The sequence below is a fragment of the Trachypithecus francoisi genome, unplaced genomic scaffold (genome assembly GCF_009764315.1).
Source record: "Trachypithecus francoisi isolate TF-2019V2 unplaced genomic scaffold, Tfra_2.0 Lachesis_group1, whole genome shotgun sequence".
Lineage (NCBI taxonomy): Eukaryota > Metazoa > Chordata > Mammalia > Primates > Cercopithecidae > Trachypithecus > Trachypithecus francoisi.
Window position 1 is genome coordinate 48,267,280 of NW_022681454.1, and position 13,963 is coordinate 48,281,242.

The window sequence follows — 13,963 nt, forward strand, 5'->3', positions numbered from 1 at the left end:
GCACGTATTTTGGAAACCTTTCCTCATTTGGTATATATATATATTCCCCGCTCTGTTCCCATATGTTTTTCCTGTTGTATATGCTGGGACAGGAGAGTTGCTTGGAATGTATTGAAAGGACCTTTTTTTAGGTTGACCTCTGGAATTAAATTCTCAGAATCTTATATTTGTTCAGCCTTATTTACATTATTACCCTATTACATTATTCCCAAATCGTATCATATAGATTATTTCATTTAAATCCATACAACCCCATCTACCTGGAGGGTAGAGAGGAACTGTTGTAGTATCACTTCCTCCCAAAGGGGTTCTCCATGTTGCCTGTCCTTCCTGAGCACAGCCTCTCCTGTGCTTCATGAGTAAGAGAAAGTGGTGTGGTTACAGTTTTCAAAGGAGAGATGGAGAGATTTGAAAAACTAAGTGACTTGCTACAGATCACACAGTATGTTAATGACAGGTTCAGGACCCCTGACTGTTACCTACTGCCAATTCATTTAGAATGATGTTGATATTTCTCTGATGAAGCAAATTAGCAGTGGATGAGAAGTATAAAGATCAGATCAATGAATAACACTTATTCAATACTTACTAAGTGCTCTATATAATTTTGTAATAACCGTATGAAATAGGTACTATTATTCCAATTATACAAGGGAGGAAACTGCAGCCCAAAAAGATACAAGTAAAAGAAACTTATCCAATATCATACCATTGACTATATGGGAGCTCAGGTAGTCCAAACCAGCATTCTAAGCTTTTAACTACTACATTTTCCTACCAAATACAAAGATTATTTCTAAGTTCTAAATTAATATAGGCTGACTAATTATGGTTAGGTAGTGAAAGTACTTTAAAGATTGCTGAAATATTTATTTTCAAGTATACAAAATATGTGGGCTGAGCGTGGTGACTCACACCTGTAATCCCAACACTTTGGGAGGCTGAAGCAGGTGAATTGCTTGAGTCTAGGAATTCAAGACCAGCCTGGGCAACGTGGCAAAGCTCCGTCTCTACAAAAAATACAAAAATTAACCAGGCATGTTGGTGTGCATCTGTAGACCCAGCTACTCAGAAGGCTGCAGTGGGAGGATCACTGGAGCCTGAGGAGGTTGAGGCTATAGTGAACTGTAATTGTGTCACTGCACTTCAACCTGGGTGACAGAGTGAGATTCTGTCTCCAAAAACAGACAAAAAAAAGTGGGAAAAATATTTCTCTGATTTCCATATTTATTTGTTGTCCATTGAATTCAATAACCGTACTAGTGTTGTAAATTTTTCTTTCATATAGAACATTGAAGTAGGGATGTATAAATTAGTAAATTTTTCTTTCTATATGCCAAGTTGATTAGACTGATATTCTCATCATCAGCTTATTGTCGTTTGAAATAATAAAGTCAGAAGCAAATTGCTAGTCTTGTTAGTATATGACATTTATTATTTATTTGATATGCACTGAAGACTTTATTGAGTATAATATAATGTTCTAAAAAATGAAAACTGGCAGTAAGAAAAGGAGACATAAAAGATAAAATTTTAAATTTCTGGGTAGATTATTACTTTATTGTAGGAAAATGTAAAGGAAGTAGCTCTTAGAGTAATGTAAGTTTTGTGATATTCTTTTGATAAGACAATTACCAGTCTCTGTCTTCTTAAAAGAGGGAGGATCTTGGGTTCTTTTTGGTAGCTTGAAGTACCCATAATGATTAAGGTACTAAGTTAGCATTTTAAAGGGCAGTTTAAAGGTACATTGCCCCAAACAAGTAGAAATATATAACCCTGAAACTTTAGCCTGAACCTTAGTTCTAGAAAGAAGGAAAGTATAGGAATACCTCAGAAATATTGCAGGTTTAGTTCCACACCACTGCAAATGAAGCTAACATCACAATAAAGTAAGTCACATAAATTTTTTGGCTTCCCAGTGCTATAAAAGTTATGTTTACACTATACTGTAGTCTGCTATATGTGCAGTAGCATTGTTTCTTAAAAAAAATATATAACTCAACTTAAAATTTTTTTATTGCTAAAAAATGCTAACAATCATCTGAGCCTTCAGCAAATCATAATTTTTGCTGACGGAGGGTGTTGTCTTGATATTGTTGGCTGCTGATTGGCCAGGGTGGTGGTTGCTGAAGGTTGAGGTGGCTGTGGCAATTTCTTAAAATAAGACAACAATGGTTTCAGGTGATGGACAGGCTAATTATTCTGCTTTGGTCATTACACATAGTACACATGTATTAAAATATCATACTGTTCCCCATGAATGTATACAATTATATGTCAATTAAAAATAATAATAAAAGCAAAAAAAGACAACATAGTTTGTTATAACAATGGACTGTTCCTTTCACAGAAGTTTTCTGTGTAGCATGCAGTACTGTTTGATGGCATTTTACCTATGGTAGAACTTCTTTAAAAATGGGAGTCAATCGTTTCAAAAACTGTCACTGCTATATCAATTAAGTTTATGTAATATTCTAAGTCATTTGTTGTTATTTGAACAATGTTCAAAGCATTTTGACCAGAAGTAGATTCCATCTCAAGAAACCACTTTCTTTGCTCATCCATAAGAAGCAGCTCCTCATCTGTTAAAGTTATGTCATGAGAATGCAGTAATTCAGTCACATCTTTAGGCTTCACATCTTATTCTAGTTCTCTTGCTGTTTCTACCACATCTGCAGTTACTTCTTCCACTGAAGTCTTGAACCCCTCAAAGTCATCCATAAGGGTTGGAATCAACTTCTTCCAAACTCCTGTTAATGTTTATATTTTGACCTCTTCCCATGAATCATGAATATTCTTAATGGCATCTAAAATGGTGAATTTTATCCAAAAGATTTACTTTACTTTGCCCAGATCCATCAGATAAATCACTGTCTATGGCAGCTATAGTCTTAAGAAATGTATTTCTTAAATAATAAAACTTTGAAATTAATTTGAAGTCAAAATTACTGCTTGATTCATAGGCTGCAGAATGGATATTGTATTAGCAGGCATGAAAGCAACATTAACGTTTTTGTACATCTCCATCAGAGCTCTTGGATGGCTAGGTGCATTGTCAATGAGCTGGTAGTATTTTGAAAGGAACCTTTATTTCTGAGCAGTAGGTCCGAACAGTGGGCTTAAAATATTCAGTAAATCGTACTGTAAGCAGATGTGCTGTCATCCAGACTCTGTTATTTCATTTAGCGAGCACAGGCAGAGTAGACTGAGCTTTATTCTTAGGGCCCTAGGATTTTCAAGATGATGAATGAGCATTGGCTTCCACTTAAAGTCACCAGCTGCGTTAGCCTCTAACAAGAGAGTCAGCTCTGTTCTTTGGAGCTTTAAAGCCAGATATTGACTTATCCCCCCTAGCCATGAAAGTCCTACATGGCATCTTCTTCCAATAGGAAGCTGTTGGCAAAAATCTATTGAGAAGACTGTTGGAGAAATCTGCTGTTTAGTGTAGTCTTGTTCATTAATTATTTTACTACATCTTCTGTATAACTTCCTGCAGCTTCTATATCAGCATTTGCTGCTTCATCTTTCACATTTGTTAGGGAGATGGCTTCTTTCGTTAAACCTCTTCTAGTTCCAGCTTTTCTTTGTTTTTTCTTTTTGTCTGTTTGTTTTTGAGACAGGGTCTCACTTTGTCACCCATGCTGGAGTGCAGTGGCACAATCATGGCTCACTGCAGCCTCAACCTCCTGGGCTCCAGCGATCCTCACACATCAGCCTTTTGAGTACCTGGAACTATAGGTGTGTTCTAGCATGCCCAGTTCATTTCTTCATTTTTTTAGAGACAGGGTCCAACTGTGTTGCCCAGGTTGGTCTCAAACACCTGGACTCAAGAGATTCTCCCACCTCAGCCTCCCTCATGTTTTGTTACAGTCATGAGCCAGTGCACCTGGCCCCCAACTTTGCTTCTGAGGCTTTCTCAGCTCTCTCAGCCTTCATAGAGTTATAGAGTTGAAGAGAGTTCAGGCTTTGCTCAGGATTATGTTTTAGCTTAAGGGACTATTGTAGATGATTTAGTCGTCTATCTAGACCAGTAAAACTTTCTATCAGCAATAGGCTGTTTCACTTTTTTTTTTTTTTAATCATCATGTGTTCAGTGGAGTAGCACTTTCAGTTTTCTTCAAGAGTTTTTTCTTTGTATTCACAACTTAGCTAACTTTTTAGCACAAGAGGCCAGCTTTGAGCTTGTGTCATCTTTCAACATGCCTTCCTCTCTGAAACTTAATCATTTCTTGCTTTTGATTTAAAGTGAGAGATATATGACTCTTCCTTTCACTTGAACGTCTAGGTGCCATTGTAGGGTTATTAATTAGTCTAATTTTGATACTATTATGTCTCAGGGAATAGGGAAGCCTGAGAAGAATGAGAGAGATGGGGAAATGGCCAGTTGGAGCTGTCAAAACACACATTTTTTGATTAAGTTCACTGTCTTATAAGAGTACAGTTTGTGGCACTTGTAAACAATTATGATAGCAACATCAAAGATCACAGATCACTGTAACAGATATTATAATAATGAAAAAGTTTGAAACATTGTAAGAATTACCAAAATAAGACAGAGACATGAAGTGAGCACATGCTTTTGAAAAAAAATGGCCTGATTGGACTCGCTGTATGTATAGTTGCCACAACCCTTTAATTTGTAAGAAAGGCAGTATCTGCAAAGTGCATTAAAAGGTGCGCCTCTGTGAGGTCTGTGACTCAGTAACACATAGCTCTGCTGGAGTAGAGCTGGGGCTAGAACGCTGGGTTGTCGATGCCCAATTCTGTGTACTTGCAGTACTATCTGAGAACGTCTGAGCTCCGTTACTTCCTTTCTTTTCTAATTTCTCTTTTATGTGTTTGTGTGCCTTTGCCTTTCTTCTGCGCTATTCAATTCTAACTTTTCTTTTTTTTTTTTTTTTTTTTTTTTTGTGACGGAGTCTCGCTCTGTCACCCAGGCTGGAGTGCTGTGGCCGGATCTCAGCTCACTGCAAGCTCCGCCTCCCGGGTTTACGCCATTCTCTCGCCTCAGCCTCCCGAGTAGCTGGGACTACAGGCGCCGCCACCTCGCCCGGCTAGTTTTTTGTAGTTTTTAGTAGAGACGGGGTTTCACCGTATTAGCCAGGAGGGTCTCGATCTCCTGACCTCGTGATCCGCCCGTCTCGGCCTCCCAAAGTGCTGGGATTACAGGCTTGAGCCACCGCACCCGGCCAATCTAACTTTTCTTTATGTTATTACATTTACTGAATAAGAATTTTCACTTTTTAAATCTGGTAGATTTAACTGAGTCTTTCAAAAAAGAAACTAAAATTTAAGGATTTGAGAGGTTGAGAGTCAGTAGTGATTATTATTTTTATTCACAGGGTCCTCATTTGATGACTTTCCCCCTATTGGGAAGGCAAGGGGAATATTAATGTAACGTAAAAAAGATCTCACAGCCTTATTATCACTAGTTTAGGAAATGTCAAATGTAAATGAACAATTTTCAGAGTTCTACAGAGAAATATTTAACTGACCCTTTTTCTTGTCCATGTTGGTGAAAAGCAGTCCTGGAGAAAATGTTTTCTAAAAGATACATTTTTCAGTAAACTTTCCAAGAACTATGTTGTATATTTTCTTTTAACTTATCTACTAGGGAGATTTAATGTATTTATTTTTATTTAAGGAACTGAAGAGGAGTTTGGAGGTCTTGTATCTGCTAATCTTATACTTTTGAGGAATAGACTTCTGGATATCTTGCTAAAACTAATTTATACATCTAAAGAAAAGACAAGCATTAATTTGCAGTAAGTAAATATTTTTAAAAGTTATTATACCAGTTGCTACTACTAGTTAATTCATGTTAGGCAAAAGAAGGAATTGCCATTGACTTTAAATAGATTTTTTTAACCCTGAAGTTTATAGTATCTCAAGAATGAAACTCAGTCTTCGTTTTCCTTTTTGATTTGAAATCCTAATTTCTGAAAGTAATTTTGTTTTTTGTTTTTTAAATCCATCTCTCTTTGAATAGAGCTTGTGAAGAACTGGTGAAGACACTGGGTTTTGACTGGATCATGATGTTTATGGAGGAACACTTACATTCCACCACAGTTACAGCAGCCATGAGGATTCTTGTTGTCCTACTAAGTAATCAGTCTATTCTCATCAAGTTTAAAGAAGGACTCAGTGGTGGAGGATGGCTTGAACAGACAGATTCTGTCTTAACTAATAAGATTGGAACTGTATTAGGTATGAGACTTTTCTAGTCAGCTGCTTGAAAATGAGCTGGTGTGTTTTGTTTTATTTTTAAATTTTATGTAAACTTATCCTCTGCAGTTTGATCACCATTAAGGAGATATTAATTTTAATTAATGATAGAATGAAGATCTTAGAAGATTTCAAATTAGGCCTTTTAAGTGGCAAATCAAACTGAAGACAGATAAGACACTAAGATTTGAAAACTCAGGGAATTCTTCAGGATCTTTTTGTAATATAGGCCTTACTGATCTGTAAGTAAATAATTAGCAAATTATCAGTAGAACTAAATTAATAATAATAATAAATATTTATTTTGAGTACTTACTGTGTGCCAGTTCCTAAACACTTGCCAGGTAATAACATTTCATCACTCTGTGAGGTACAAATACTATCATATCTATTTTACAGATTAGAAAACCAAATTCATTTTATTCAGTTCCAAAGCCTATGCTTTTAACATTTATGTTATATTGCCACACAAGGATATAAGCTCACTAGTACAATAGCTATTTTCAGCCTATAACTGAGCATTTACCTAATGTTAGAAAATTGCAGTTTCCTATGCTAGATTTATTTGAACTCATATGTTTCCATTTATATTAGTAATATTACTTTGGAAAATATATATTTGAAGGTAGTGTTTATATTGAAAGGCAAAGTCATTCAGTTCTTAAATAATTTTAGATATACATTTGTCATGTAACATTACCTTGTAAATCGTGTCTAATTTTTGTATATCTGATCTTAAGAAGCTTATATTGAGAATATCTGTTTACCTTGGTCCAATGGGAAAAATAGGGATTAGAATTTAATATGTAATTTATTTATAGAAAACAAGTGTAAGTATCAGTGTCTAGGTGCTGCCTTTACTACTAATTCAAACATGAAAGCAAATGATAGGAGACAGATCTTTCTTTTTTTTTTTTTATTTTGAGACAGAGTCTCGCTCTGTCACCCAGGCTGGAGTGCATTGGTGCAATCTTGGCTCACTGCAAGCTCCACCTCCCGGGTTCGTGCCATTCTTCTACCTCAGCCTCCTGAGTAGCTGGGACTACAGGCACCTGCCACCACGCCTGACTAATTTTTTTTTTTTTTTTTTTTTTTTTTTTTAGTAGAGACAGGGTTTCACCGTGTTAGCCAGAATGGTCTCGATCTCCTGACCTCGTGATCTACCCGCCTCCGCCTCCTAAAGTGCTGGGATTACAGGCGTGAGCCACGGTGCCCGGCCATAGGAAGACAGATCTTTCAACATAGCACTATTATATTGTTATTTCATATATGAAGAAGGTCTGAAGAAACTTTGTATGTGATAAAGGAAAAGTAGTATCATTTCCATGTCACTGTGAAATGATTTCTAAAGAAAATTGTCTGGTTTATAATATACAGTTTAAATGATCATCATAGGTACTTTTGTGCTCAAAAAATATATCACTATTTTACATGAACTCTGGGGAAGGATTTAATCTACAGATATAATTGTTTTGAACACTTTGGTAGTAAGAAGTTTCGTTTATTGGCCTTAATAATACCTACTGGAGAATAAATAATGAAAGGCACAACTGAATGTGAGTTCTGTTGAATATGCAAGGTTTAAATGCTAATTGACAGCAATGGTTATTTGGAAGGCCAACAGCAGCAGGAGTAATCACGCCTGAGATTTATAATAGTACTTTGTGGTTTGAAAAATTATTTCACATATATAATCTCATTTGTCCTTCAAGATTCTGGAGACAGGCATATATTTTATCGCGTATAAGTTTTATTTTCTAGAAAATAAGCCTAATGAATACAAAGTAAGGATTAATTTCTCTAATTAGGAAATTAAGACTGTTAACTACATAAGGTTAGTTTGCGAGGCAGTAATACTGTCTAAGAATCTGTCTTTTCTTAGTCCTGTGCTTTTTCTGTCCTGCATCACTTTCACTGTATCTGACCTACCTGATTTCATGCATTAGAATCTTTTGGTCCTTCATTGGTACTTGCGTGAGCATGCATATGCTGCTCCTATTTCAAAGAAGAAATCTAGGTATTCAATTTAAATTTAATTTCAATTTGACCCCTCTTAACTTAATTTTCCCTGAATATCTATCTGAGACATACACATTTTTGTGTATATAAACAGGTGTACATATCAGCTCATTTCTCCTTGATGGAATAGCAACCTATTTTTTTTTTAACTTTTTTATTCACATTTATTGGTTTTTGTCAAATTTTTCTTTATAAAAATATATTTTTTTTATTTTACTTTAAGTTCTGGGATACATGTGCAGAACACGCAGGTTTGTTACATTTGTATGTATGTGCCATGGTGGTTTGCTGCACCTATCAACCCGTCATCTAGGTTTTAAGCCCCACATGCATTAGGTATTTGTCCTAATGCTCTCCCTCCCCTTAACCCCCACCCCATGACAGGCCCGGTATGTGATCTTCACCTCCCTGTGTCCATGTGTTCTCAGTGTTCAGCTCCCAGTTATGAGTGAGAACATGCGGTGTTTGGTTTTCTGTTCCTGTGTTAGTTTGCTGAGGATGATGGTTTCCAGCTTCGTCCATGTCCCTGCAAAGAACATGAACTCATTCTTTTTTATGGCTGCCATAAAAATCTTTCATGTAGCTGAAACTTGTATCTAAATTAAATGCTTAATTGTAGTATATTAAATATTCCTTAAGATTAATTATAGGGAAAAATAATGTGAGACTTCAGAGAGGAAAATGATAATGCCAGTTTTGTCCTTTTTTTAGGACTTGCAGTGTAATCAAAATCTATTTCCCTATTTAATGTATAAAATACCACTTCATGTCTTTTGGTTTCTTTTTCATTTTTTAAAATTTTTTCATGTTTTAGAGATTGGATCTTGTTATGTGGTCCAGGCTAGACTTAAACTCCTGGGCTCAAGCAATCCTCCCATCTCAGCCTCCTGAGTAGCTGAGATGTCTTTTGATTTTTTAGAGCTCAAAACATTGTTTATTCTTATAATTTTATTTAGAATTTACTATAAAGAAAAATCAGCATGATCTTCTAATTAAGCCAATCTTTCAGAAATGTGGCAGTTTCATTAATAAGGGCAAAGAAAATAATAATTTTAGAGACTCTAAAATGGAGAAATTCGTTTTCATAGCATAGTACTGCCACTTATGCCACATTGTGACTTTGAACAAATCATGTTTTCTCTGTTGTAAAAATGATAATAGTAATTTTTACTTCACATATTCATTGTGATTAAGGAATGATATAGGAAAGAGCTTGTTGAATTGCTATATAATTTTTTATTAACTAGAAGAGCATACTTTGGAAGTTAATTCATGTCACACTGAGGAATTGGTTAGGATAAAATATTTTAAAAGCAACATAGACATAAAATTTTCCTTTATTATGTAAAACAGTCATTGTAATATGTACTTTGCAGCATTCTAGAAAAAAATAAGTTGAAAAAAATATGGCTATCTATGCTGAGTGCAGTCACTCATGCCTGTAATCTTAGTGCTTTGGGAGGCCAAGGCGGGAGGATCACCTAAAGCTAGGAGTTTGAGACCAGCCTGAGCAACATAGCAAGACCCTGTCTCTACAAAAAAAATTTTTTAATCAGCCAGGCATGGTCGCATGTCCCTGTAGTCCTAGCTGCTGGTGAGGCTGAGACGGGAGGATCCTTTGAGTCCAGGAGTTTGAGGTTAAGTGAGCTACGATCACGCCACTGTACTCCAGCCTGGGCAACAGAGTGAATGCTCATCTCTTAAAGAATAAATAACAAATGCAAATATCTATTTGAAATACAAATTGCTTCAGACTGAAATCAATTCTTCATCTATTGGTTGCTATTTGCAAAAGTTACCGTTGAAAATTTGACCAACATTCACTGTGTAATGAGTACTTCCCTAGGTGTGGGGTGAACCAGATGTTTAGGGTGTATCCTGAATTTCATTATAAAACAGAGGAAACAAGATTGATAGAAACACTGCTGCCATAAGCTATATTAGTAAGAACTGACCATCTCCTTTAAAAGCTGGGTTTCTAGAGGGATTTCCGGATATTAAGCTCAGCCAGTGGATAGCTGCAGCCACAACAGGCTTGGATTTGCCATCCCACTGCCCAGCAGCTTTCTAACAGATTACAGATGATGTTGTGAGTAAAGATTGTTTTACTTACTCATTTAGTCTTATCTCTAAATTCATAGGTAATTTAAGGTTAGCTAGTTTTTCATGATTTTCAGGACAAATGAAATATATTAACTATGTTATAACAAGTTACAAAAATTAGCTGGTGATGCTTGTAGTCCCAGCTACTCAGGAGGCTGAGGCAGGAGGATTGCTTTGAACCCAGGAGGTGGAGATTTAGTGAGCCAAGATCATGGCATTGCACTCCAGCCTGGGCAACACTGCAAAACTGTGTCTCAGAAAAATAAAAATGTATTATAACAAGGATATTTTTAAGTTATATTTTTGTAGCATTCTAAATTTTGGCTGTATTTTGGATTTCACTTTTTTCTTAGGGAACTACAAGAACACTAGAGCTCCTCTGAGGTCTTTCATTTAATAAGTAGAATTTATAGCACCTTAAGAAGGATTTTCAAACTCCTTGTATCTATTGTCTCAACTGTGTTTTAAAACCTATATCCTAATAGACAGGCTTGCTCAAGTCAAACAAATGGTAAAGTCAAACTTTTGACTGAAGATTAATTCAGCAATTGAATACTTAATTGCCTATAGTAATATGAATGTTCTGGATAGAAATGTTAACACATACTGAATTGCTTTCTCCTTTGTTAATGCAGCATGTTTATCAGTTGCTAATTTTGCACTTACTGTTGTATTTCCTCTTCTCTTAGGATTCAATGTGGGCAGAAGTGCTGGTGGGAGATCGACAGTCAGGGAGATTAACCGAGATGCTTGTCATTTTCCTGGTTTTCCAGTCCTTCAGTCATTCCTTCCTAAACACACTAATGTCCCTGCCCTCTATTTTCTCCTCATGGCATTGTTTCTGCAGCAGCCAGTTAGTGAGCTGCCTGAGAACCTGCAGGTCAGTGTGCCTGTCATCAGCTGCCGGAGTAAGCAGGGTTGCCAGGTAGGAATTACCTAGCAAGGGGCGCGTGAAATTATGTATTCCAAAGAATCACCGTAGGATAATGGATAATCACTGTAAAACCAACTGTCAATTCCATCACTTTCCCCACATTTAAGGTTTGATTTGGGACAGAAAAATTTGAAAATACCACAGAAAATTTTCCCAAAAAGTCCTTTGTCCCTATTTACATTTTTTTCCTATATGATTGCTCTGTATATTATATATGCATAAAGACTCTGTATGGTATTTAATGGTGATATAAAGAACTGTTTTGTTAAATGATTTATGTTATTGTATTTTATTTTATTTTATTTGTGAGACAGAGTCTTATTCTGTCACCCAGGCTGAAGTGCAGTGGCGTGATCTCAGCTGACTGAAAATTTCACCTCCTGAGTTCAAGCGATTCTCCCACCTCAGCCTCCTGAGTAGCTGAAACTACAGTCAGGCGCCACCCCACTGAGCTAATTTTTGTATTTTTAGTAGAGACGGGGTCTTACGATGTTGGCCTAGCTGGTCTTGAACTCCTGACCTCAGGTGATCCACCTGCCTCAGCCTCCCAAAGTGCTGGGATTACAGGCATGAGCCACTGTGCCCAGCCTGTTATGTGATTTATTTCTGCAGAATTAAAAATGAAAGGAGGGGCTTATATACCATAAATTAAATATCACTCCTCAAGTGGGTGTGACAGGATTCTCAGTGCAAATTCTGATTAGGGAAAAAAAAATTACTTAATGATAGATATTATCAACATCAGGAAAACAGTAAGACTTTAGTTGACTCCTAATTGAAGACTATTAAAGATGTCTATATATAGCTTATGTTTGTGGTACTGCAAAGACTTAGGAATTTAGCTTTTAGATTCAACTATGCTTCCATCCTAATGCCAAATGCTATTCAAATCAAGTCTAGTAGTTGACAAAATCTTTTAAGTGTAAACACTTGAGTCTGTGCCCTTAGATTAAATCAAGATACAGATTCATGCTTAGCGCAGTTGTATTGGTTATGCAGTTTTTAAATATCCATGGTACCATAGTCATAAAGTTTATTTATAAACCTGCTATTAATAAGTCTCAATTTTTATTTTATCAGATCTTATCTGTAAGTAATCTAAAATTAAAATATTGCTGAGAATGGGAAAGAAGTGAGCTTAATGTGCTTTGTTTAAAAGATCTTGCTTAAATTTATTGGTTCTATAATTTTATCTCTTGGCTAATTAATGTGTGTTTTATTCTTATATTCTTTAGGAAAAAAGTAGAAAGCAGTGTTTTTAACATAGATACCTAAGGCAGGATGCAGAATAATCCATAGTGTTCAATTTTTTTATATCTATAAAAATGAGTTTTAAAATGTAGGATGGAAGGGTACTAGTTCTTTATGTCTATATCATTGGTTACTTTTAAAAACAACAAAAAACTAGTTTCAAAGAAATTTTAGACTATTAGAACTTATGAGGGTCTCTACTGAAAAATTAGTGGTGGCTAATATTTGCTCACTTTCACCTCTGCAGTTTGACTTGGATTCCATCTGGACATTTATCTTCGGAGTTCCTGCCTCCAGCGGAACTGTGGTCTCTTCTATCCATAACGTGTGCACAGAAGCTGTTTTTTTATTATTGGGAATGCTCCGCAGCATGCTGAATTCAGTAAGTTCACTCAGATACCCAGGCCTATTGAGAGTTCCTCCTGCCTGGGATCCTTTTTTGTAAATAGAGGAATTTTTTGGTAACATAACTACTTATTTACTGCATGATCTCTGGAACTTCAGACTCTTATGTTAGACAAAGTTATGTCTAATGTAAGAACACACTGTGTAGTTGTTAAGACCATGGACTCTGAAGCCCTACCTGGGTTAAAATCTCACCTGTGGTACTTCCGATCTGTTATCCTCAGTTATGTGCCTCAGTTTCCTGGTGTTTAAAATGCCGGCACTAATAGAATGCATCTCTTAGGGTATTAGTGAGGAATTAATATGATAGTGTATACACACAAAGTACTTATAAACATGCCTGATACATAATAAGTGCTTCATAAGTATTAACTTATTAATGTAATAAAATATATAATAATGAATACATATATAATGAATATATATTTGTAGTGTATGTTATTACAATTACAATATTACATAATATTTCACATTTTAAAGTCACTTTCTTTTAGAGGTCAGAAATGTTTACAATACAAGTTTCATTAGATTTTGTTTTTGCTTTTCTTCTGCTCTAATTATGTCTAACTTAGAGATGAAGAATTGAAAGAGTAAAAGACAAAATTGATGTTCCTATCGATCTGACAGGAATATGGTGAATAATGACCAGATTTGTTTGTACAATTTAGGATTGTGTTGTAACAGGAAATATTAACTTGACTCCTTGAATTACATGTACCTGACAAATCTAATTTCAGTCAAAACTATTGTGGTATCATCTAAGAACAGAACATTACCATTAGATGTACTAATTTAGAATGTTTTAGGAGTCTTATTTTGGTGCCTATTCATAAACAACTACAAAAACATAAGAAAAGTTTTTTAAAAGATACTCTCTGGGCAGATATCAGAAGATATACATTGTTCAAATATACAGTATTCGTGTTTTTTTCTTTAATCATCATCATTGTTGTATTGCATAATGCTTAAGAGTGAGGCTCAGAAAGGCGAAGTAATTTCCCCACCTTTTATCTTACTCCTAACTTC

General features: G+C 35.6%; 1 protein-coding gene across 5 annotated transcripts in view; it reads left to right on the plus strand.

Annotated features, from left to right (window-relative positions):
* WDFY3 (WD repeat and FYVE domain containing 3) overlaps positions 1–13,963 on the plus strand; it is a 316,077-nt gene that overhangs the window by 217,637 nt on the left and 84,477 nt on the right. For all 5 annotated transcript variants that reach the window (XM_033214193.1, XM_033214191.1, XM_033214194.1 and 2 more), the window contains 4 exons: positions 5,645–5,765; positions 5,990–6,207; positions 11,037–11,272; positions 12,780–12,914. In XM_033214193.1, coding sequence (XP_033070084.1) covers positions 5,645–5,765; positions 5,990–6,207; positions 11,037–11,272; positions 12,780–12,914 — 710 coding nt within the window. The remainder of the gene's footprint in view (positions 1–5,644; positions 5,766–5,989; positions 6,208–11,036; positions 11,273–12,779; positions 12,915–13,963) is intronic.